Raw genomic sequence first — 26,381 nt, forward strand, 5'->3', positions numbered from 1 at the left:
CTGTAAGTATATCTGTGCCACAGGCTCACTGGAGAAACCTTCAGTAGGTGGTTGTCAGGTCAAATAAGGCACAAATGTGGTCAGCACTTAGAAGTCTATTGTAAAAGCTCATAATGGTGTCCCAGAGCCTCAAATTGCTTCTCTTGTATAACAGTCTAAAGCCTCAACAATCATTTGATCATTGCAACTCACATTTTTGAAGTTTGAAAAGATCCAGATGATGCGTTTCCCCCCAGCTTTAGGTGAGATGGATTAATAACAGCTGAGAGAGCATTAGTCTTGTAATCCACCTCTTGCAAGCTATTCCTTATGGTTAGTAATTCAAATGGGGGGGAAAAAAAAAAAAAAAAAAAAAAAAAGTCATCTCAGAATTCTCAAATGGAATTTTATTGTTGGTTGTTTCTGGAATTCCATCACATACCTGCAGGACTGCAAAGGGTCAAAACCAGAAAGTTAAGAGTATGGTAGCACGCACTTTACAAATACTCTACAATTCACCTCCTCAACAGGTCTTTCTTAAGTCTTTCTTGTCACTCACTATATGGCCATGACCAACTACAGATTATTGCTCTTTTCTGAGAGCCCCTTACACTGCTACCGTCAGGGCTGAGAACCATTCAGCAAACATTTCATTTCCTTTCAACAGCTATCTGGACGGCTATGGAGGAAAGCTGCTTGAATCAACGTCAACTCTCTTAGACAACAAAGATGTAAATTTCCTAACTATCTATAATTTCTAGAGTTAGCCACTTAACATGCCATTTCTTTTGAAATGTATCCTTCGAGTCAGAAGGAGGCCAATTCCCCCCAGGTAACACTGGGAACACTGAACAAGAAAAGAAAAGAAAAGAAAAAAAAAGTAAAAATATATTTATAAAAAAAAAAAAAAAAATTCACAGGAGACAGGCAGTGATCACCCAGTGTGCATTTCCACTTCACTCAATTGCTCAGTCCATTAGAATGTCCTGTCCCCATTACCCACATGATGGCCCCTCTGAGCCTGACTGTCCAATGAGTTTGCGTTGGGCGACGAGGAGAATGAGTCCCTCTGGATGCGAAGTCAAACATCAGGGAATGGTTGGAAACAAGACATCCAGATAAAAAGGACATGGAACTGTGAGAAGACGGGGATGACTGACACGTTACTCTCGTTCCCATTTCCTTGGGTACAGGGTTAAGTCTTTGAGGTGGATGGCCAATGTCCTCCATTGTCAGAAATATCCAACCTGCTCTTCCAGTCAGCTGAATATAAGTGGACTTATATAATAGTAGGGTGGGAGGTGGTGGTGGGGGTGAAGCCGGCGTCCTTACACACTACAAATCAGAGCAGGAGGAAGAAGAGGGAGTGTATGGAGGAGATCCAGGAACTCAACTTTTCTTCATGGGCTTTTTAATAGAGCGGCGGGTGATGGGGCCGAGGCTCAGGCAGTATTCAGTAGGTCCTGTATGGCTTTCTGCTGCGTCTCGTTCAGTGTTGATACACACTGTGTCCATAATCCTGCTGACACCTAGGGACAAGACACAAAGAGTCAACAACTTCATTTCTGGCAGGCCACTCAACAGAAATAATGCATTTTCAATTCTAAAACACAATCTGCCTCTGCTTTTAAAGCAGTGTTCAGACCAAAGAGATAAGACATGACTTCTTGCAATTTGCCATAATTAATGTTATGAGAACCTTCAAGTTCAGCTCTGACTCTTTGTCCTTCCTTGACAGTTCAAGAATTAAGTTTTGAAAAATGGGCATTGCAATAGTGAGTCACTTGCTACAGCTGCATCTCTAGTAACAAGCGGCAAAAAGTAAACCGGCACAACCCTTGGACAGCATTAGCTTGAAGCCACATCTAGATGTAGTCTCATGGCACAGTGACAGTGATGGCTCACCTGTACTTGACGGATGACATTTGCCAGCCTTTTGCTGCAGGCATCTTCACTCTTAACCGATTCGTTTGCAACTCCATCTGCGATGATGAGGAAAATTTTGGGCAGGTTGGAGTTGTCTGGTCCGAGGACAATGGGGTTGTTGCTGTGGGGGGAAAAGAAAGAGCCGTTTGGTCATCACCTATTTTATAAAGAGGCATCTCTGCCTCAATAAATAAGGGGGCAAATAAGGCAGACGTACCTTTCAATGAGGTCACACAGGAAGTCAAATGTGTGGACAGCCTCTTCTTTGTCCTCGTTGAGTGGGAGCCAGCTGAGCCAGTGGGGAAGGATCTCGCTGACGTTAACACACTCTGGCCTAAACCTCATGACCTTTCCAACTGCAGAGATGCAGTTTTCTGTAGCATTGACGTTCTCCTTGGACCTCGAGTCAGCTGCTTGAATGACTCTAACCAGCAGGGGGATGGCCTCTGGACCGAAGAAACAGCCAAAGACATCATCCAGTTACCTTAAGACAATCAACTGCGACAGCATGTGCATCTCCAGCCAAGGCCAGGCCATACCTGTACAGAAGGGGCGGTAGTTCTCTCCTCCATACTGAGCCATTACACCAACTCCATAGGCGGCAGCCTGCCGAACCTCAGGGCTCGAGTCACCAAGAGACTGCACCATCGGTCGCAGGAAGTACTCAGCATATTTAAAAGACAAGGGGCTGCAGTGCTCTACAACATCATCAAAGATGCAGAGACCCCACTGTCTGTCAGCCCATGGCCTGCTGGGACACTACAGACCAGATTAGTTAGTTAGTTACAGTGAACCTCAGTATGGGACATGCATCAAAATCCAACAGCTCCTGCATTATTCACCAAACTTAAAAATGTGCAACTAATCACAACTTAACTATTGACAATCGTGTGATTAAAAATTTTAACCGATTGACAGCACTAATATTTTTACATTCTTCTGAGTGAGATGTGTTTCTATAATTCCCAGATTTTATATTTATATAATGTGACTGATGTGGGGGGAAAAAAATATAAATAAAAGTACTTACTATTAGCTGAACAATTAGCTGCAGCAGCTGTTCAAACCAAGGCAGCACCTTCTCTTTGTAACTACTGAACACAGAGTGCAAGATGTCCGACACTTTGGTCAGGATGTACACATCATTCTCATCCTGTAGGAACAAAGTGGGCTCATTATTGTTTCTTTCAAAGAACTGTGCCTCAACATTCATCTGCCATCATCATTTCTGGGTTTTTAGATCAAGCTCTTCTGCTGAGATGGATATTTACCTCATCTTGTAATGTTTCCTCCACCTGCTCATCATAGTCTTCATCCTGTCTCTTAGCTGTGAAGGACAAACAAGTGTCGCACACAGACACACTTCCTTGTATTAACTGAGCCCATCATCCTCAAGCAAAGAAACCCAAACGCATTGGAAAGATAAGGCTGTTAGGAATGAGGTGTGAGGACATTCTGACTGATGACCATTCAAATATTTAAGAGTTTGGGATGACTGGATTCCTTTCCGAAGAGCACCCTGGTTTAAAAATCAGAGGATTGATACCAATTATCTGCAAATAAAACTCCTCAAAGACTCACCCTGTCTGAGCTCCTGGTTCTTAAAATGCTCCTCCAGTTTTCCCTTTAAAATGCCACCCAACTCTTCAAAATGCTCGTTGCTCAGACAGCCATCTCCCATCAACTCAATGCACTTGGAAAGAAAAGACAAAGTCCCATGAGTCCCTGCCCGGATTCTAAATTATCTTGAATACATTCAAAAATTCAAGGAAAATTCTAATGCTAACACGGAACGGAAAAAAAAAAAAAAGTTACCTTGGCAAAAGAGTGCATGATCTCTGACAGGACGTCCGAGTCTGGCTCAGTACCAATGGACTTGATGAGAGCGTCACACATGAAGTGCCACATCTGGGTGAGGTACTCTGGGCCTCGAACCCGAGCACACTCCAGCAGCAGCGGCATGGACTCAGCGGCTGCCACCCGCACACGTGAGCCAGTTAAGGAAATACACATCAAGTCCTGAGAACCTCTCTTCGTACAGGACTGACTTCTAACATCTATGATTCTCAACTGCATGCAGAGTTTTTACTAGTCAGAAAGTTGTGCAGTGTACATTGATCTCATGACCTCTAAAGCTGTGTAGTGTGGCCAAGGCATAAAAGGATATCGTCATGGAAGTAAAACTTCAGCAGAGGAACCATCAGCTTCACCACCTGCTCTGTGTATTCGACAAAACCTTCCTTCAGCTCTTTGGCATAACACACCTGCAACAACACACAATGCATCAGTCCAACAAACAGGGCTCAAACACACCAGCAATCTACAAATAGATGGAATGGTTTTTACGTCAGAGCTACCAGCTGTTGCGCAAATTCTGACAGTTTTGCAGATTTTATGCCTCAGTGTTGGTCCCTCACCAGCATCTGGCACGCAGTGGCTTTCTCTTCCAGACCGGCCGTCTTTATACCGAAACTCTGCTGGTCTCCCAGGTTGACAAACTCCCAGCCATCATCCTCTGATATGTTCTCCATGTCCTGGGCTACAAGACAAACACTTTCATTAATACACCGTTTCCCATTTTTACCTCAATTCTGGCGGTTCGCCAAATTCATGATTCGAAAAATATTTTTCCACTCAGAATTCCTTTAAACTGCCTTACATATGCTTTATATGATGACAGGATATCTTTATTCAGAATATCTAAAAGATTCAGTATACATGAGTGAATGTGTAGATGACAACTCATGTTGAAAATTATGCATTTTCCATACATTTAAAATTCTTGCGCATTCCTAACCGGGTTTAAATGTACACTGCACACTGCTGTGTCACTTACTGTCGAGCAGGGCCACCTCTGGCTTGATAGAGGCCGTCTTCATCAGTGGACCCATAACCACAGGCAGATACTGTTGAAACTCCTTCCCCAGGATCTTGCACATTCTGGCCCAGGCTGAGATCATGTAAGAGATCTAAACCAAAATAAAAATAAATTTGAAAAACACATGAAGATGCAGCAATGGTAATATTAAGAAACTGGATGATGAATTTTATGTTTAGGTGTTTCTACCTGAGGATCATCATCTTCCAGGTCATTGAAGTCTGTCTGAGTTTTGAGGAGCAGCTGCATGACTGCAGAGGCATCTGGCATGAACTAGAACAGAAAGGACAGGCAGAAAGACATTAGAAGACATTCTGTAGTTGTATAGGCAGAGCTCAGTGGACAGCCCAATACCATCCTGTGCAGCTGTACCTTTTCCTTGCCCACAGCCAAGCCGATGAGGCTGATGCACTCAATGGTCTTTCCACGCAGCAGCCGGAGCTCTTTCTGCACGGCATTCTCCACAATGTGTTTGAGGGAGGGCATGAACAGGTCGTAGTATGGCACAAACTTCTCCTCGGCTGTGTCTGCCACTGAGGCAATGGACGTCACCACCTGCTCTAGGACCAGTTTGGTGCCCTTCTGGATCAACTGGGAGGACAGAAAAGCACACATGATTAAGACTCCTGACAGCCCCTAGAAGACTTCCTGAACTAGATGGCAATAAACAGAAAACAACATTTTAGGATTTATTTGTACCTCTTGCAGCTTTGCTACCATGATGACATGAAGGTGCTGCACCAAGCTGTCCAGATAAGGGATCAGCAGTGATTTTGGACAGTCCTCTGTAAAGTTGATGAGGGCAGCAGCAGCGTGTGCCTGCACCCGAGGGTTACTCTGATCCTCCATGGTCTGAAGCAGGGCTGAAATCACCTACAGGGCAGAGGCAGAGTTAGAGTCTTCTTAGGGGCCGTTCACTTGCTGCATGTTTAGTGTGTTCACATTCATTTAAATCTAGACGCGTGTGGCACACTGGAGGTAGAAATGAACAGAGTTGTGGTGCGCATGAGTGGTGACAAGCCTGCCCACCACACACACGGATCACAAAATCAAGCAAGCCCACCATAGGTTCATGTAACTGAAACACCAGTCACCGACACAGCACTTGCTCAGTGTTACATTGCAGAATGTAACATGGGGAAATGGTCAAATGTTTAAATCTGCACATATCACTGTGGTTACCTTATCGTGGAATTTCTTTTGGAAGGTTGGGGCGAAGTCTGTGGCCATTTGTCCAATAGCGTTGCAGGCAGCATAACGTACCCTTGGGTGCTGAGGAGAGAAAACCAAGCCAAACTCAATCACAATACAGTACAGAATCTGATGTAGGGCTGGGCTGTTACATCAATATTTCACAATTTATGTTTTCATAATAAATCAAAAATTATATTTTGAAAGAAATGATTCATGTTTTAAACATGGTTGTCAATAGTCTACAACTGCTGCTCCTGTAGATATCTCAGTACAGCCTCCAATTGCCAGGTGCCATTTCATTTTCATTGACAAATGCTGATCAGTTTGCCAATAGGCAAGGCTGCTATGTTATGCAACTAGCATGCTGGTCCTACTTGATAATTTGTCCTCAGATAAAGAATAAAAGTAAACAAACAGGATGCCAGGCAGATCATTACTGCATTTTAAACTGGCACAAAACCAAACAGGGATTCGAAGTGAAACCTCATGCCACACAGAAATGTCTGGTGCATTCCCTCTGAAGCATTAAGCCATGCTAACTAACATGCCCAGCAACTGACCCGTTCTGCTCTGCCTCCGAGTCATTGGTGCATTTTATTTGGCATGATTTGTGGTTATTATAGTGTAGCAGAAAACACTGCCCCCAGGCTTATGGTCAATAAGGAGTACCTGTGCATATGCACTTCATTTTCATAGATCTGCACTGCAGTTCACTGTTCAGACAGTGACAAGAAATTAACACAAGCACTTTATTTTCCATATGATGTTTACAGTGTGTTCAGGGACAAAGTAAGAATACTTCATTATTTAATTATGACATCTACATAAGCTCAGTGACACAAAACACTTCATGTTTATTTTTTTCAGTTTCAGTATGTCAAATTAAAGTGCAAGGGTGGACTTGACTTGTTATGGAAGCTATATCAGTGTGTTCGGTAACAGTGTGCAACTGTATCAAAACTATTCAAATAAATTGGAAAGGAAAGTTTGAATTAAAATGTTAGGACTCAATCTGGCCACTGAATTATCAATGTGTTGTGATGTAATGTACAAAGACTAACCCGGTCGTACACAGCAACTTGTATTACAGTGGATTATATTTTCAGTGAACTATATGGAATATGGCAATATTCATCATATCGCAATGTATCGTGACCTCTGACATTGTAAAGTCACTTGCCAATACAGATCTGTAATCTGATGTGTTCATTAGTAACTAATAAGCAAAGATTCGAAACAAAAGAAATATCCATCCATGACATTTTTTTCTCTAATCAAGTTCCAGGTTGTGTAGTTCTTACTGGGTCAGAGCAGAAAAGTAGGACAAAGCTGACGATCTCTTGGAGGATGGCCTCCATCTGCTGGTGGCAGCCCTCACCAATGGCTGACAGCGCCATCAACCCAGCATGGCGGTACTTCCAGTCAGCTAGTAACAAACACACTGGGTTAATTTCATGTTACACAAGTAATAAAGTCTAACTAAAATGCTTAACTACATTCTAAGCAGCCATTTGTTTCTTGAGTTTGAAAACAAAGCAATGAAATTAAAAGTAGTCATTAAATTCACTGTCAGGGTCACTTACTATCTTTGATCAATGGTTTACTTACGGTTCTGCAGCATCTGCATGATGTGCTGTTTGATCATGGGCAAAATGATCTTTCCTCCCAGACCACAGGCGATTCGGTCAAGAGCGCTCTCACCAGCAACAGCATTACTGGTGGGTGACAAGGAACAAAGCACTCAAAACACACAACACTGGCATGTTTTATCCTTCATTACTATTTAAATATAAAACCATATATAGCCATTTAAAAGAACATGTCTGGCATTTCATATTACAGAATTTTGGTCATATACAGTAGAACTACCATCAAACTGGCTGTCAAAAAGAACACAGCCTAGCATATAAACTCCAACTTTAACTCCTATGGAGGCACTTTTGAACATGAAAAGCTTTCTCCCCAACCTTAGACACAGTGACTAATCGGCCCTGAAGTCTTTTGTGGGAAATTAACTCTTGATGACACACAGTTGGACATCTCTGCTTGACCAGTCAGTGGTGAGAATGGTACTGTGGATTCTTGGTGGCAACACCAGGCCTTACCTGTCAAAGTCATCGTCTTCCAGTTCGTCAGCCATGGCCCACTCATCATCGTCCTCCAGGTCCACCATCATAGCTAGCATCTGAGGCACTGAATACAACACAAACAAATATTGATATTGTCTAACCCATTTCACACAACTGCTTTGGGTGGACAAAATGTAGACCAACAGAGCTGGGTAAAATAAGGGTTGCCCAAATTCTCACCGCTCTGAGCCACGATCGCTGTGTGTTTTCTCAGCATGGCTGCCGCAGTCTCCGATAGGGTGACGATGACCTCCAGTGCCAGTTGCCGCTGCATGTTTGTCAGGTTGGTGTCAGCACACAGCTAAACAGACATGACATTTTGTAAACAGAGGCTTAGTCAAACTAAAACATTTAAAACAAAATAATTCCACAAATATGCATCTAAAACAACATTTAATTTGCTTTTCACTCACTTTCAGACAGAGCTGCAGAGTGGCCTCCAGGTTGGGCCTCAGGTATTTGGGTGCAGTGTCTGCAATTTCCACCAAGGACTTGAGGACAGAGTCATCTCCCTGGTAGCACGACTCGTTCACTGACTGATTAAAAACAGCAGGAGCTGGGGTCAGTAGTTTCCATCAGATCAAGAGGGCGTACCAAAGCTTACTAGTTATACCCTCCCCTTTGCTTAAGAGACTGCCCACAGCCACTCTGAAGTTTGAGTGTGTAGGGACTGATTTTTAGGCCACCATCTCACCCATGCTCTCTGCAGTGGACACTCAAACACAAACTTGGTTCAGGATGAAAACATGCAATTACACCACTAGGGGTCACTGTGGAAAATCCATTCATTTACACTTTCACCACAGTCAGAGCTCTGAACCAACACTGGTACCTGGAATTCAATACTCAACTGTACCTTCCTTTCCGTACTTTACTCTCTGCCTTAACAAAAAAATTTAATTTCAGTTGTAAAGCAACTTTGAAGGTTTTATTTCAGTTGCATCTTGCAATACTGCATATAAATCGGGTACATAAAATAATTTATGAAGTGAACTGCTACATTTAGCCGTTTATATTGCATTAATAAAATACAGTTAGATGTTATGCCTCCATAGAGCCCTGAAACCTGGATACAGCACAAATGTGAGCTGTCATATTTTTCACATAAAATTGAACTTGAACTGTCAATCATGTACCAGACCTCATAAAACTAGAAAATAAAAATATATTCTTAACCCGTTAACATTTGGCTGTTCCCTGTTTGGCTGTATTTTTAAACAGAGTGGGAATTTTGAGTTTGTATTTTGACCCCTTGAGCTGGTCCGTCTTGAAGCTACAGAGTAACAATGTGAGTTGTGAAGTTGGCAGTTATAATTTAGTTTCCAGAAGATACGAAATACTGTACATGTCTATAAATATAAGCACACACGTTATGTGATGTATATGAATTGATCGTATAGTTTGTAAATATACTTTAATCGTGGTCACAATGGTAACTCCTGTTGGCATGTTATGTGAACGCCCATTATGTGTTAGCATCGAGCTAGAAAGCTAAGCGCTTGTTATATCTGGATTCAGGAATCAAATGTCTTTCGTAATGTTTTCATGTAGATGGTTTGCAGCTCACATCTTTTCATACGAATAATCAATGTTTTAATAAAATAAACATGTTGATAGATAATTACTACTACCACTACTACTACGTTTTCTCCCTGCATAGCCAGCCCAGAAATGCTAAACCGAGCCACAACTCTGTAAAGGTAAACAAGCAGCATGTAAGAACCACATTCCTCACTTTGAACAGAGGGATTTCTTACAGGAATCAAACACTGCTCTTTCTTAAACCATCAGATAGCATCTGAATGGAAAGTTCACAACGTTTTTTCATTTTCTCAGTTATTTCTTCGGTACAGTGAATAGCAATGAACATTACTGTCAAGAGTCAGGATTAGCCAAGAAATTAGTTTTTGTGTACTCTTAGGCCAGGTGTAAAGTTGGAAACCTAATAATGAGTGATGCGCCATGAACATCATTTGATAATGCATCAACTCCAGTAAAGGAACATTTTGAAAAACACAAAAATGTGAAATTATCAATTATCTCATGGGCCATGAGAAGCAGGTACTTATGTATTTCAGCCAATACTGAGAGCTGATATCTGGCATCCCTACCAAATTTAAAGAAACAAATAGGGTCAATCTAAGAAAGCCAAAGGTCGCATGTGTCAGAAAGGGGTTATATCATCTCACCTGCAGGATGCCAGGCAGTAGGTCAGCAAAGTGCTTCAGCAGTGCTGTGTTGCTTTCATTTGACAGAACAAATGAGGCTGCAGCCCGAGCCGCCAGGGTACGAATCTGAAGGAGAATTCGACAGAAATTAATGTAAATGAATCAAACAAACATAAAATCAAGAAAAAAAAAATGGCCACAATCAACTTCTGAGATCTTACCTGTGGGTTTGCCTGGTCCTGCATGCACTGAACCAGCATACGCTTGATAACCTCCATATAATGCTGCTGCTGGTTTCCAAAGATTCCTGGGAAATTCCTACAGGAGGTCAAGAAACGTAACTTACAGCCACAAGGTCTTTCATCTCAACATGAAACTAGTAAGACTTAAATCGTTGAACTACAGCATAAAGCCTAAATACACTTTTTTAGGATGAAGTGAACCCACCAGAATATGTGCAGAGCAGCTTCTCGCAGGTTGACACTGTCAGAGTTGACAGAGTCAAACAGAAACTTGAGGAGCTCCGGCCACTGGTTGTTCCCATCATCATCTAGGAGAGAATTAAATCAAAAATGTTCATCTGAACAACACAAGTGTGACTGAAATTAATCCCCTAATTGACAATTCTGTCACAACACAATCATACAGTGAGAAGACTCAACATGGGCTTCACATTTCCACGGCAGCATTACCTATAAGGTTGCGGCAGAGCTCGGCTGCGATGTCGCAGACCTTTTTGCGGATGTTTGGCGTGCTCTCCTGTTGGATGCTGGTCAGCAACTCTGTCTTGATGGCCGTCTGCATCTCCAGGGTCAGTCCTGGGTAGATCTCCTCAAAGGAAGATGACAACAGCCGCCGCAGGAGCACTGCTGCCATCTGTTTGACCTGAGTGGACAAAACAACAGTTTCAGCATCGGCCTTATCTATATGGTTGATAGCGGTCAATAATGATAATGATCATATTTATGACCTGTCCCAGTTTTTTATTTTTTTTAATAATTCTGTGAAGACCAGCAGAATTTAACAACTTTATCAGGGTACACAGGTTATCATGTATGTTAATGTTTCATGCTTGTGTTTTTTAGATGGAGCAGCGAAACACCGGCCTAAAATGTTGGTATGTTGACGAGAGAAACTACAGATCATAAACCGCCGAATCAGACCAGAAGAAAGGCAGATATTACCAGAGCTACTATGAGTGACAGTACAGCTGAGTAGAGCTGCAGTGGGATCCATAATAACACTTCACCCCATGCTCTGCTCTACTGCTGTCAGTCACATGGCGATAATGCACCTGTGTTTAAATGATCCCAGGAGCGAGCACACATTGGCTTTGTCTGCCAAATTATTAGCAGTTCGTATGTCACTCTAGTGTGCTCTATTATCAAGGGATATGATCGGCTGTTTACAAGTCTGATGTGTGTATTGAGCATTTTAGCTTAGAATTTAAAATACCTCAATGATATCATAGGTACACAACATTTAGTGGATTAAAGGGGAAATGTTCAAAAAGTGAGTGGTTGTAACACTGACTAAATGCGAAGCTCTAAGAAAGGCAGAGTCACTCTCCTTGAGCTGAGCACCTCTCTGCCTGCTCTTATTTCAAGACTCTAAAAATATCAACCTCAAGGTAAAGAAACGAGGGGAAGCATAAGGGACTAAGCAGCTGGTGGACTCAGTAAACATGACTGCCCAAATGCCAAAACCGTGATTCATAACAAGCCTTCAAGTCAGGCTGTGAGTGAGGGCCTAACTACATTCTTAAAATGCCATCAAAGTGGCACCTTTCCAAAGATTTTGAGGTAACGCAGATAGGATTCTCGTTGGTGACATAATGTGAAATCAAACTTGAATGCTTCCGACAGTAAAACAATACACACAGTTTCTGTTAAACCTGTCTATTGAGACAACAGTTTTGACAGTACAAAGAACACTGAAGATGAACCTCAGGATAAACTGAATAATGAAAAATTAAAGTCTTCTTTAGCTTTTCCCCCCCAATTCCAGCTGAAAGACCTTAACATGTGTCAAGATACAGACATGTCAGTGTTGAGTGTACAAACCTCCTCTGCAGCAGTTGCATCTCTGATGGCCTGCAGCAAGAATGTGATCTTGTTCTGACCTGGAATAGTGTCATAGGTCTCCTGCAAAGAAAAGTAATGGACAGCGGTGAGGATGAGACATGCCACGTGGTGCATGCTTACAGATGCTTGTTTTTAGCCCTGTGGAAAATGAATCCTGCGACAGTGTTGTCGTCGCTTAGCTGCGGTCACAAAGTAATGGCATTTTGCACATATCTGTAATTCTGCATATGCTTATAGCATATTTCAGATTAAAACACATGACATGGTGGGTTCATAAATGTTAAATTTTTACTGGTCAAGTATCAACTTGGGTGTGGCTATTCAAAAACTTGTTATGAGGCTGCATCCAACATTTCATTTTTATTATTCAATTAGTAGTCAAGTTGAAAAAAATATTGGAAACTTACAAAAATATCAGTGTTTCCCAAAGCCCAATATTCTGTTCTTGTTGTTTGGTCCACAACCCAACCTCATTAACCAATTACTTAAATAGATCAATCGATTATCAAACTAGTCACCTTAATAGTTCACAACGAATTAATTAATCATAGCAGCCATAACTTTTTATTAGATGAATATTTATTGCTTGAGGGTAAAATAAGCCTCAAAAGGCCTTTATCCATTTATCTGGTAGGTCTGATATTAACTTGTAAAAAAAAAATAAATAAATAAATACATATATGGGAGACATAAAATCAAGAGTATTTTATGATATAGTTTACCTTATCACTCTCATGTAACACAAATCATGTCTTTCCCACATCATGGGAGCCAAAGGGGTAGACTTAACACAAACAACCCTGGTTGGCAAGACATACATTGTGTGTGCTGATGGAAGTTAAAAGTGGGATAACTACAGCCTAATTTAGATGAACTGGAGGAATGAATGACAGCTATCTAGCTGTTAGATCCATGATATCCATGATCACCAAGTGCATCATGGGGTCACACATAAACTGCTGATCATCTGACCATAGCTTGATTTCTTTGCATGGCAGAAAGTTAGGACAGGGAGGCATACCATTGTGCCAACAGTATGTTGGAGTGGGGAGGGGGGGGAATCTGAATTACTGACCATACAAACTTTAAGTGACATGCAAGTTAACTATTGCAGTGGATGTAAACAACTTGCCGTAAAAAGGACATGTTCACCCAAAAATGAAAATTCAATCATCTTTTCAACCCCATGCAAATGAAAAATCAGGTGACATTTCATGGTCAGTAAACAAAACTTTTCTGGAGCTTTACATCAACACAGCATTGCAGCCTTCTCCTAAACAACTGAAGTAGTTGGGGTCTTTGAAAGTTTTCGATTAGCATTTGGCTGACTAAATGACGACTGATTTCCATTTTCAGGGTGAGGTTTCCTCCTTAACCAGCTGTTAGCTCCCAGTGGCTCTGTATCATCTTTTGCATTACATCAGCTCACATACCAGTGCTTTAACTCATGACCAATTACTTCATAGCACACTCTAGAGAGCAAAAATTAGTATGCGCGTATATGGATAACTTGCCAAACATACTGAGCACTAAAATATATTCCACTAGCAATTACAAAAGCTCCTCAATATCAAGACAAACTACTTAAACCTTAATGTATAATAAAAAAAAGTTGGCACCTCCCATCCCCAGCTTAAAGAGTGCAACAGTGTTGTACTTCATGGCTTGAATGGGGTGAACTGCAGATCTGGACAACTGTAGAAGCTGCAGACTAGCTGTTAAAATATGGGTTTAAAGGTCTATACAGACAGCTCAATTCCTATTGTGTGGCCAAGACAGAAAGGGAGTGTTTCAATAAAGGATGAAGCCCGTTGAGCTTAGCATCGCGGCCAACAGTCTGCAGTGTACAAAGAAAAACGCTGACTGCCAATGAGGGGTGTGTGTGTGATAAGATTCAATCACCCCATCCAAAAGTCAGGTGCTAAAAAAGGTAAAACCGGGGTAACAATGCTTGGCTGCGACAAGAGTCGCATGGTGGAATCATGGTGGGAAACGTGAATAGGCCAGATAGAGTCCAAACAAATGCTCAGAGGGAAACTAATCCAGTGCTCGGGGACGGAAGACTTGAGACGAGCCTTTACAGTTACGTGCTGGGACGTTGATAATTTGCTTCATATGTGACATTAAACCCAAAACAAAAAAAAACCCCAGAAGGTTTAAAACAGTTGTTAAAAAAGGATTTGGATAAAATGACTGAAGGCCATTGTATAAGCACTGCTAACATGGCTCGCCCTGACTAAACCACCTCTATTAACTCCATCTGTAACGTAACCAATTGTGGTTTTGTTGCTCATCATTGCACCAATAACTTAATATGCATGTCGGAATTTCATTTCCAAATTCCTCTTTTCCGTCTTTTAGCAACCCGCTCAGTTCAGCACTATAGCTTCACTGCTAGCTAATGAAACCAGCAACAGTAGCTCGCTAGCTCCATGCTACTTCCTGTACCCAATTAGCTAAATGACTAGCTACTCTGTCAGCTGGTCAATTTAGGCTCGTTTCCAAACAAATGGAATATTTCACTTTGAATCAAACCGACTGAGCGTGACACATACAAATACATACGCGTATAACCACACAATGTCATAAGCGGGCTCGTATCAGTGAGAGCTAACATTTTGTTCAAGTAACTACGCAACATGGTGGTGGGTAGTTAGCGTTAGCCGACTGGCGCTTGGTGTCGGCTTCAGATTGCACGTGGGCTATAGGGCTTGACGTGAAGCTCCCTGCGCGCGCGGCCAACCTGGCTAGCTAAACTGTTAGCTTTCGCTAATCTGACCGCCTTGCTCGCTACACCCGCCGAAGTTGTCATCGACACAAACAGCTACGCGTTCATCTCTCACCTCTGACTGTTTCCTGATGTTGTTGTCAGGGCTCATCAGGTTTCCCAGCAAGAGGTAGAACTGCTGTTGTTCCGCCATTGCAGTAAGAGCCAAAAAGACAAGCCGGGCGGAGAAGCGGCGTAATGAACCCGGCAGACCCCTGCTTCGGTCACACACTGCTGCTATCGTCCCATTGGCTTAATTTAGGAGCTCTGCACGCCGGTCATTGGAACAGGCTCCAGCCACCACACGGATCCTCGTCTTCTATTGGATGGAATCTACACCGGAAAGTGAATGCGTTAAGCGCGGGAAATAACTTCATCAGCATCAGAGAATAGAAACTCTGCATGACTGTGACACATAACTATTATAAGTAGTTAAAGGTAACTAAGTAGCCCACATTTACTCAACTACTGTCATCTGTAAAAATAATCTAATAAGTAATGTGAACATCACAGAGAGCATTTTTCAAGGAGTCATTTGACAACAAGTAGGACTACATGTTTCCTTGACATTTACACTGGGCTACTTTTATTCCAGGTATTAAATGGAGGATATTTACTTGTAATTGCGTATAATGAAAGGTGATACACTTGTACAGTGTGGGGCCCTGAACATTTTCAGATATGGAGGTAGCCACGGCAGTCATTTTACTCTCCGCCATTACTGGATGATGTATTTTGCATTGTATCTCCTGAAGCAAACATGACAACACAGAAAAGGTGATGTCTACCCAATGTTTTGATGGCCAGTGATTAGAATGATACCATATGCAACATCATAAATGGTTCAGATTAGATCAGAATTCACTGACATTATGAGAAGGAAACGACAGTGTCTTAGAAGCTAGTAAAGACTTAATAATTTCATGTCAGATGACCCTTCAGTAAAAATACATGTTGAATACTGTATATTCAGCATTTAACCTTAATTCATCCAGGGGAGTCTCATAAATGCAATGCTCTTTATTTCCAGATTCACACATTTACAAATTAACATCTGAAAGCTGCCCAGTACAACCACAGTCTCATCTGTCGGTACCCTTGCTCAAGGGTACCTCAGTGGTGGTAATGCAGGAGGGGAAAGCGCTTATGGTCCAGGTTTTTGACTGCCGCTGCCCCCCAATATGTCCCTACGCAACTTGCATGTGACAGGTGTGTTGCTGAGATTTTAAAAAATGATGTTAGGCAAAACTAGAGACCATCTTGCAATGACATCACAGCTGCTGTGACGTGAATTGTGCAGTGGAATAGATTTCATTGGAAAAGTAAAACAAGTAAACTATGCCATGTCTAATGCTGTAGTTGAGTCCCCACCTCTCTTAAGGTTGTGCGAGGTGGGTACCTTTTCAAAAACCTGCTGAAGCCATCCAACATAGCCCCAGTTCAGAGGGAGGAAAAGGGGAGGATTATGTATTCAGTCCTGGATTTCACAGGAAGCCAGTGCAGAGAGAATGATATAAGAGAAAAATGTCTGTCTATATGTAGTTTGTCTTTTACAATGATCAATAATCATAAATATGGTGACAATAACGACTGTATACCACAGCACTCCTCCTCCTCCAGTTAAATAGAGCACTTTGCTCATACACAGATGAACAGAGTTGTTGACATCATCTTTATTTATTATTGATCACTGTCAAAGGCAAACTGCACATAGAAAGATAGGGCACGGATTTCCACATACATTTTTTCCCTTTCCATGTGGCCTCAGGTGGGCTCCGTAAAAAAATGAAATACAGCTAAATTTAACATTGGAAAACTTAAGTACAGCACAGCATTTGAATGCTTTCTTTTTCAATGACCTTATGTTGTGGGCTTAGTTCTGACTAAATTTTGGATATGCTACAGAAAAAAAGTGTTTCTCTTTCAAGAGAAAATGGTGAGTCAAGTGAAAAACAAATGTTGGCTATAATCATATATATTTTATATGTTCCTGTTCCATCAACTAGTTGAATCTATATTATGCTTAGCATGACTGATATATTAAAACCAAAGATGCCATGATTTTGTTTTAATGCAATTATGTCAGTATTCAGTATAACCCTGACATATTTGTTGTTAGTTTAGATATTTTTTAAATCTTATTTAAAGTGTGATTTATGCTTTAAAACGAGTGGTGTTTATGGCAGCACTGAATCACTGCAATACATATGACAATTGTCCAGTAGGTGGCAGCAAAGCACAGCCGGTGGAACCGGGGCACCCCTGCCAGTGGAATCATTTTGTGTTTTTAGGTCAGAAACCTTGAACTAAAGGTTATCAAAAAATGTGCAAAAGATTGTAAGACATTTGGCAAATACACAGAGGCACATTATAGAATGGCAAATGTAACGGGTGCTCACAGTTCAGACTCGGTCCTGCTCTGTCACCACAGTGCCCATTACACCTTTGGTCCAATGTGGCTTCAGGACAGAACAGGACAGCACCCCTACTGGTCTGAACTAACCTGGAACTTGGTACCTTTCACAGAGACACAGGAGAGTTCAGACCTGAGAGCGGCAGGCTGCTCAACCTGCATCTTCTGTCTGTCTGTCTCTCTGTCTATCTGTCTTCTCTGTCGCCGCAGCTGGAGCCCCGCTATGGACCCGAACTGAAAGGTAAGCCTGCCATTCATTTACTCGTTTACTTTCATTCACGAGTTAGCTTAAAAGACGGTAACCGTTTTCTCGGCATTTTGTTCCATTTCGCTCCGGTCTTGAAATACTTCACACCAAACTGCTTTTAAAAAAAGAGCGTTTTGTCGTTGCAGAGCATTCCGACAAATATTTCAACTTAAGACATTCAAGAAACATATAAGTAAGGTTCACTCTCCAATTCGGCGCCAGTCCAAGAGTTATGTTTGAAAAACGAGTGTTTGCAAGCAGCAGAAAGACATGTTTGAAACTGACTGTCTGTTAAAATGACAATATGGACACGGGCACAGACTGAAAAAAAAAAATAGCTATAGGCTACTCCCAGTATGTGTTACCTGACAGCAAAGACCACATTTCTAAAAGCTACAACTTAAATGGGGAACGCAAAAAAGAGTGTGTGAATTCTGTAACACTTTGTGTGACCCAAACAGTCTACTGTTGGGCCCCCAGCCCCTGAGGGTCCTAACCATTCAGAATGATGGGTCACCATAGGCCATAACTTGTAATACATTTTGCTGTTGTATCCATGCTTGGCTGATGTGCAGTCTTTATGGCTATAGATCTGACTGAAAAAATATCTATAGGCTACGTGGTATATTCGTCTGGTTAATCCTGCATGGCGTAGAAGCTGTGGTTAACCAATCACTGCTGAAAAACTTTGCTTTTTAATCTGATTCAAACTAACTCTAAAAATTAGAACGTTTGCTCATTTATATCAAACCGAATGAGTTATTTCATCATCATTCATAAACAGGAAACAATACAAATGAAAATGTCCATGGTGATAAACAGAGATTAACATGCAGCCCACAGCTAAATTCCCTCCATTCTCATTCGTTGCCTACAATGTGTGTCCTGATGGGAGCCAGCTGATAGAGACACAGAAATAATAGGCCGTGCAACCAGACTGGTGCGGCCTCAGCCGCCTCGACACGTTTTATGCCCTGCCACGGCATTTCTCAGTCTCAGTATTTAATTAGACTGACAGCAATTGCTTTTTTTTTCCCCAAGATAGGCTAGATTTAAACCATTCATCTGAAATTCTTCCGTTCCATTATCTGTCTTTCTGCTTCCGCCTCTAAATAATTATTTCAGGGTTGATTAAAGGGCCAGACTATTGTGGTGGTAACTTCATGTGACAAGTAAGAATAACTTGATTAGATTTAAGCAAATGTTTATCTATCAGATATGTAAATATTGTATACCACCACAGGTTTAATTTCCTCTCTGGTATGAACAACAATTAGCAACTTGTTTGACTTCAGTGATTCATCATATTGCCTTATTCAGCCGTCGTGCTACTGTTCATACCGCAGTAAAACTAGTAGAGGCCAAATGCTGAAGACAAAGCCAAAAGGAAAAAACAACCTTTAAAAAGTAGCTATAAGCGATTATAAACAGACCAGGACTGGTTGAAAAATATACCGAAGTTGATCAAACAGTTTTTTTTCTCTTAAACTCTTAAACTCTTAAAATCCATCCAACTTCCATGGAGTTGAATGTAAACAGGAACTCACTGCTGCTAATATATGACCCCCTAAATAGAAGTGGCATTATAAGATTAAACCGGACAACCTAAATGTTGTGTTGTTACCCGCAGACCTCCAAGTTTCATGTGATGCCAGGCTGAAGTGGAAAATGAGAGAGAGATGGATGAGGGGAGAAAGAGCTGGTTTAATGCTAAAGGCGCTTGATGGACAGGCGGCGAGGTGTTCAGGTTTACTTCTCTCACACAGTCCAGGGTTCAGACTGTGAGGACTGTGTTTATTCAGGGCAAGTTGTTAGGACTTCATGAATTTTTCTCGGAAAAAGTCGGGAGAAAACCACAGTCCCCCGTTGTTGGCGTGTGAGCTATTGCCATTTTAGCACCGTGTGCTTGGGACCATGATAGTGGTCGCTGGGGCAAAGGAGAGCATTCATTAAAGGAACATTTCACCCAAAAAATAACAAAGTGAGAAAAGGTGCTGTCTGAAAACCTGTCTTATTTACACTTCACGTCTTGTTTATTTGCATGTGTAGGAATAGAAATGTAAAACTGAGAGATTGTGGTTTTAGGGAGCACTTGGCCTTGGAGCTATAAATTGACCAAAAGTGAGGATTAGCGTTTTACGTAGGGAAGCATCTCAAAGCTCCTCGCCCACTGTTAAACTTGTTGGCGGTTTAATACCCTGATCTAGCTGCGAGATTAAAGGTAAAGTGCATCCCAAAATTCTGTTAGACTATACAACACTGTGTTGATAGAAGGTCAGGTGAAGTGCAAAACAGTGCTACAACATTCTCAAAAACATCCTAAGTACATGGGGTCAAAATAAAGAAGAATGGCTCCGTAAAGCGTGTTTCCAGAAGTCCTGAGTTCCCAAATTAATTTGAAAGACATTATTTACACCCTTGTCGTGCAGTCCAGTTGGTGGAGTTTTGCTGAAAAAAGGGTGTGTGTGACGTCTTTTATCGTAATAAAACCCCAATAATTTTGGGGGGTCCCAGGCCTTCATGACAACAAACAATCTGTATGAAGCCATTTAGAAAATAATAAGACAAAAAAAACTTTGTTTTAAGACATGTGGGGTTGTCAAAAGGCTTGTTTTTTTACTTTGGACATCACTTGGCTAGCAGCTTCCCTTTGCTCCTAGCTCATGATAAACTAGGCTAAAAGCATCCAGAACTATGCAACATATTTAGCACGTTGGCACATTTCTTTTAACGTCAAATTAATCAAGATAAATATTCATTTCAATTGCAAATTCGCCAATTACCTCCACACCGCAACTTAAGACTATATCTGCTTGTTTATGTGTGTGTGCATGTGTGTGTGTGCGTGTGCGTGTGCGTGTGCGTGAGACACATGCTTTTATTGCTTCAGTGGAAAGGTTAACCTCTGTGACGGCAGGAATCAACACAGCCAGGTTTGTTTAAAACAGAGTGAGCTGAATGTTTGAAGTATTATAAGTCAATGATTCTTTGTGACACGCGGACCTGACTAACAGTGAAGTGCTATGTGCAGGACAAGGCATCCATTGAGAGCTTTGAGGGGGTGGGTGGGTTGGGTTTTGGGTGCTGGTTTTGGGGGTTAAGAGTTGTTGGGTAACCGCTGTAGGCCTCTTTTGCAGCTGGTCATGGATGAATGGGAATCACTGGGGATCAGCAAATGCAAAACTTGTTTCAGATTTGCTGAGGAAGAAAATCTAATCTGCCTAAATTAGTTTGTAATGCGTTTTCTAATCCAGGAAGTGTGATGGTTTAGCTCCAGATGCATGGATGCATGGATGGATGTTAAGGTGGATGGATGTACAATGTACAGGGCTTTGAAAACACAATTAGCATCCTCTGTCCCACACCTGGTTAAGCTCAAGCTACTAAAGCCTATTTCAGTCAGGACAGACTGGCATTTTTCAAGTGAACATGAAGATTGATTGTCAGTATGTGTACAAAAAGAATGAGCAAGTTTGGCGGTCAGACTCCGTCGTGATCAAGTAATAATTGGAGAGGTGATGAAGCTGTGTTGTAAAAGGATGGAGTCATTGGCTGGGGTGATGGAGGAAGAAGATTCCTGGAGATGTGATGACAGGGGAATTAACTCTGATGAGGAGGACTTGATGTCAAGAGATGGAGGTGGATGGGGTGAAGGAAAATCTTTAACTTTTACTTTAAAAACTGATCTTTAACTTTAAAAATGATTTACGATTAATATTGGTGAATTGTTTTACATCCATACGATAGCAAATAAATGCAGTGACTGTGTTTAAGTGGCATAGAAATTGAGACACAGAACACTGCAAAAGTGCTCCACTTGATATGTTTTTCGGGTAGAAGCTTCTAAACCCTCTCATAATATCTGTCTGATTCCAAATATCTAAGCAGGGGACTTTGATTTAGCACAGAGCTAGGAGATGGAAAGGGGGGACTGGGGTAGGACACTGGCAGGCCTCTGGACAGGTGCTCCAGAGGGCCTGATAATTAAAATTGGAGAGTGAGTCAGCTAATGTGTGAAGGGCCATGATAAGGAAGTTGTGATTGATGGTTGATCCTGTGATGCTTCTCATGAGGGGCATGATTTCCTTTGATTCAGAGCGGCCTGTATTATCTCATGAGACTGAGATGCGTTTGCATCTGACCCCCCATGTGGCAAACAGTAGCAATGGCATAAATCTTGCACAACTGCTTTGGAAAGCCACATGCCCTGGCCTTCTGGCTGTATTAATTCATTGTCATTATCGACGGTGGTGTAGTGGAGAGAGAAGGGCTCAGATGGAATGAGGCTATTAGTGCTCGAGAAGGGGCAGGAGCGAGGGGACAGTTATAAAAATTAATCTTTCCTTCCCCGAGTATTTCCTTGTGGTTACATCTGTTGGTCTTGTGCAAAATACCAGGAAGGAAGAAGACTGAAATGGACCATTAATGTACCCTTTGATGACTTCTTTTTCAAATAACTGGAAAACTGAATTTCACTGCTGATTGTAGATTATTTGCAATGTATGTAAATGTGGGGGGGAGACCAACAATTTTTGAGAGAGGCCAGTGAAGGGATGATTGTTCAGAATGAACAATTCTGAACCACCATGGCTCTCAGGGGATTCTGTGGTGGAATGGTGCGCTTGGGCCAGATGGCCATCTTTGCTAGCGATCCAAATTTTTCCAGTTCCGATCTGATTCTGATACACAACTCTACATGCTGATTTAGAGACCGCTTCAAGGGCTCATTTTTTTTCATATAATCATTATTTTTGTTGGTATTGTGTTTAAGGTTTCATCATTCGGCTGAAATAAACCGCACGGCACAAAAACAAAATGCACTGAATTTAAATGGATTCCAAAAACAGGTAGCAGCAACAGCTGTAACGTTCTCATTCAATGTAAATATTTGATGTGCAAAACTGTAGAGAAATAAATATCTACATCATCAAAATAACTCAGTAAGCTCATAGCTCATAACTGTGCAGCTAACTGCGATGACGCTTGTCATGAATAGGTCGGTTATAGCAGTCTGTGAAATGTCTTTTCTGGATGGCAGACTATACCTGGGCTCAAAGTGCTCCAACAGGCTGCGAAATCAGTTATTTTCCATGACAGGTGATGATTGCTCATCACACCCATCTCTAATTTTTGCAGTTGCTGCAGAAGTTACCAGGAGAAATGGCAGTTATTTGTCTTTGTTGAAGTTATTTTCTATATTTTCAGGTGTTGCAGGAAGTAATTGATATGCTTCTAGTGGTCATCTTCTGCAGTTCGGTGTCCGGTATGGTCCAGCTCAGGTGGATGTTGGATTTGACGATGTTGAGTGTGGCTTTGCTGGAAAAGGCAGGTATGTCGCCAATGAGGGCCAATAGGCATCTAGATGATGTTGCAGTAAACGCTAAAAGCATTAAGAAACTGCCTGATGGATGAGTCTCTGTTTAGCTGGGGAACAGTGGAAGTAAAAATTGCTGTGATATTTTCCCCGGTGGTGATGGCTTTATCGCACTTGGGGCAAGGCAGGATGAGACCGACTAGACTGATGTCTTTACGCTGGAGTATCTTTACCTTGGGCGGAGGGATATGTTTGCAGCTTGAGGGATGAATGGCCTACCTACAGCAGGAACTGGGACGGTTGAGGCCAGAGCATGCTAAGTTACTTTGGCCTGTGAGGATGTAGAGAGCTGAGTAGAGGCCTGGGCGGCAGCATCGGTTGCAGAGGATGACGCATTTTCCAGCATTTGAAGGCGCGCATTGATGATTTGCAAGGTGGTGGCCAGAGCGAGCTGGTCAAGAGGGAAACCTGGGGCTGTTTAATGGAGGATTAGCTCTAAGCGAGTCGCTCCACGCCGGGCTGATCGAGAGGGAGGCCTTGAGGTTAACAATGAAAGGCAACACAGGGTAAGTAAAGCATCATTCGCACAAATGCCTAAAATGACAGCTGACAGCAGAGAGGACTGCGGTTTTAAGTTTGGCAGCAGAGGCGTGACTGGCTAATGTTCGTGGCAGAATCTGGTCGGTTAAATGGAGAAGGAGTACATGAAACCTTTGAGTTGACTATTTTAGAGATAAACTGCAGCCAACATAATGAATGTTGTTCAGAAAGAAAGAAAGAAATATACCACAAAATAATATTTATATATATATATATATATATATATATATATATATATATATATATATTTTAAATCAGTGGACTTGGAAATTAGCGAAAAAAAGTTTCCTGTGCATTAATGCTCTTGATTTCGTTCCAACTCGTGTTTTTTTTCCCCTGCGGAATGACTCCTTTTACTGTCAGAATTTGGGCAATTATGGAGTTATCATGAATCTGTGTTCAGTGTCTCTTGCTTCAGTGTTTACCCGATGCTTGTTGTTTTAGTCATTGAGCTGACATATTAAGTAAGCGCAAACTTCCTCATTTATAGGCCTCGTAATGCTTTACTTGTTCACGTGGAAAGTCTGGATATGACGCATCAGTAGCGAGGAAAAAATACAACCTCAGTTTCTAAAGTTATAAGATGGAGTTGTCTCCTTTTCCATGCTTTAAGTGTGTGACAGTGCAAAATGATGTAAAGTAGCGTATGTTGTGAAAGCCTCTCCTTCACTCCCCTCTCTCCTTTTTTAAAAAATCTTATCCTGCTGTTTTAACGCTATTCTGTTTCATATTTTTTTGGCTGCTTTTTTCTGGTTTTCCTCTTTGTATTTTTTTGTTTTATCATAAATATTTTGAACATCTGCTTTCATGTTATGCACTTTGTCTTGGATTTTATGCATACATTGCGTCACGAGAATAAAGTGTATTACTATTATTATTATAAATATATCCATAAAGACACAATGTACAATTCAAGTTAAGCAGATATTGCAGGGAAACGAATAAAATACTGTGACAGTAAATGTTTTGTTGTTGATTTTGCATATTGTTATGGTTTAGCATATTGTTATATTGAGATACTGCGTACTAGTTGACTTTTCCTGGTTTTAAAGGCTGCATTGCCATAAAGTGATGTGATTTCTAACTTTAACTTGCCAGACTGCTTGACTTGCCTTTACCCACTTTGTCATTATATCCGCATTACTGGTGATCTTTTATCCCAGGTTTATCAATTAGCTATGTGTAATTTGAAAGGTGTGGCTTGTGGTGAGCAACCCACAGAGAATTATTAAAATTATATTTCCCCTCATCTCTGCAGAGGGTTTTATTGTCTTTCATATCATTGTATGCTGTTTCCGTGCTTATGACAGTTGATGGAGTAATTAGAGATGTTGGAGTATGTTTTTCATGAGTTGAATTGTCTGTGTTCTGACGAATGGCTGCAGCTAGTGGTTCAAGTTGCTGAAGGTGCAGTTTATAGAATGTTAACCTAGTTAATAAATCCATTTTTTTGCATTGTGGTTTCAAGGAATGACCAGTTTAATCTGTATCCAATGAGACGATGGTGGTTCTTGTTTGTTGTAGTGATATATAATTCTTTACATTGAGAAGTCTGTGTGTGTTACTGTTGAATGTCTGCCTTTGATAAATCTGGTTTGATCTGGGTGGATTGATTGTAATTGATTTTAACGTCCACATAGAGTGGAGCAGTGGGGTTGCATCTTGATGGTAGTGTGGGATCTTTGTTGTGTTTTAGGAGGAATGAAATTGTGACTGCATTCATGTTTGCTGGCCTGGAGCTCAAATCAACCAGAAGTGTTCATCGAAGCCATCAGGTCTTTGTGCTGGTAAGAATTGAGTGGATGTCATCTTGACTTCTGTTTTTTTCCATTTTGTTTGATTTGATTTACCAAGTATTTACCCGATTTGTTATGATGATGGAATTGTTTTTGTTGGTGTCTGTGTATCAGGAACTGAGTTGTTTTATTTATGATGTCATTAATTTGGAACTTGTACTTCCTTTATTTGTTCTGGGTTTTTCCTCTGTTGGGTTACTAGCATTCATGTTTTCATGCTGTTGGACTTTTTGTTCCAGTTAAGCTTCTTGTTCTATTTGTTTATTTTAATTTCTTTTTTTTTATTTTAATAGTCAGTAGGAAATTATTATTCCTCTGCTTTTCCTGTTCCCCATCAAAGAGGCGGCGATGACTTTGGGGAATCATTAATTTCTAGGAAGGATGCCCACTCCTTTTCAGCGAGGCTGTCAAATCTGGGAATTGAGAAGAGATCTGGTATAGAGTTGCAAATCTGAGTGATGAAAGGAATAATGTGAATCTGACATGTGGATATGAGTGTGTCTGTCTCTGTCTGTGTATGGCACATTAAGACCTGTAGACATAAAACACAAAACAGAGTAACACTTAAGAGTAAAGAAAAATATAGCTGCATGTGGCTTTTAGGCGAGTTCAAGCTGATTTTGCTCTATTTTCTGCAAATTTGAGGTCAATCAGACTTACTGTGTTTTGGACTTGAAATTGTAGCATCACTATGTGGCCTCCATTTTGTTGGATTTGGACGAAACCTGAACAAAATTGTGTATTATTTTTTTGGTCATACAAAAGAAGTGGGTGAAAAACAGAGAGCTCACCCAACTGGGGAAGGACGGAAAGTTCTTGGTAAGATGCATCGCAATTTGGACGTGGAAGATTGTGCATCGATGCAGAAATAGAGCATATTCGAGAG

The 26,381-nt window shown here is 41.3% G+C and overlaps 2 protein-coding genes across 10 annotated transcripts in view; one reads left to right on the forward strand and one right to left on the reverse strand.

The window, feature by feature from the left end:
• Positions 1-365: 365 nt before the first annotated feature.
• Positions 366-15,381, reverse strand: kpnb3 (karyopherin (importin) beta 3). Of its 2 annotated transcripts, none has more exons than XM_037091813.1 (26): positions 15,202-15,381; positions 12,338-12,418; positions 10,967-11,159; positions 10,722-10,824; positions 10,496-10,592; positions 10,296-10,400; positions 8,520-8,642; positions 8,287-8,407; positions 8,083-8,170; positions 7,586-7,692; positions 7,279-7,403; positions 5,966-6,055; positions 5,483-5,656; positions 5,156-5,374; positions 4,973-5,056; positions 4,742-4,874; positions 4,323-4,444; positions 4,073-4,169; positions 3,721-3,893; positions 3,487-3,598; positions 3,177-3,232; positions 2,936-3,058; positions 2,445-2,664; positions 2,123-2,351; positions 1,885-2,026; positions 366-1,508 (listed from the first exon to the last, which is right to left on the reverse strand). In XM_037091813.1, the coding sequence occupies exons 1-26, from the start codon at positions 15,277-15,279 to the stop codon at positions 1,422-1,424; spliced, it is 3,282 nt and encodes a 1,093-aa protein (XP_036947708.1). In that variant the 5' UTR covers positions 15,280-15,381; the 3' UTR covers positions 366-1,421. The 2 variants fall into 2 exon arrangements, with proteins under 2 accessions (XP_036947708.1, XP_036947709.1); XM_037091814.1 differs by lacking the exon at positions 15,202-15,381 and adding an exon at positions 14,924-14,942.
• Positions 15,382-17,490: 2,109 nt separating this feature from the next.
• The window catches only part of LOC119015626 (semaphorin-5B-like), a 38,531-nt gene continuing 29,640 nt past the window's right edge, over positions 17,491-26,381 (forward strand). For 4 of the 8 annotated variants that reach the window (XR_005073415.1, XR_005073414.1, XM_037091817.1 and 1 more), the window contains exon 1: positions 17,491-17,779. The gene's annotated coding sequence lies outside the window, so the exon portion shown is untranslated. Of the gene's footprint in view, positions 17,780-22,990; positions 23,115-23,551; positions 23,666-25,395; positions 25,487-26,381 lie in introns of those variants that run through there. The other 4 variants (XM_037091819.1, XM_037091820.1, XM_037091818.1 and 1 more) reach the window with 3 other exon arrangements.

This window comes from Acanthopagrus latus, chromosome 24 (genome assembly GCF_904848185.1).
Source record: "Acanthopagrus latus isolate v.2019 chromosome 24, fAcaLat1.1, whole genome shotgun sequence".
Lineage (NCBI taxonomy): Eukaryota > Metazoa > Chordata > Actinopteri > Spariformes > Sparidae > Acanthopagrus > Acanthopagrus latus.

Coding starts and splice junctions, on each gene's coding strand:
- kpnb3 (XM_037091813.1), bottom strand. CDS start 15,279: ATGGCGGAACAACAGCAGTTCTACCTCTTGCTGGGAAACCTGATGAGC. Junction 8,408..8,519: donor CTCTGCAGCTCTGTCTGAAA/GTGAGTGAAAAG, acceptor ATGTCTGTTTAG/CTGTGTGCTGACACCAACCT. Junction 1,509..1,884: donor ATGTCATCCGTCAAGTACAG/GTGAGCCATCAC, acceptor TCTTGTCCCTAG/GTGTCAGCAGGATTATGGAC.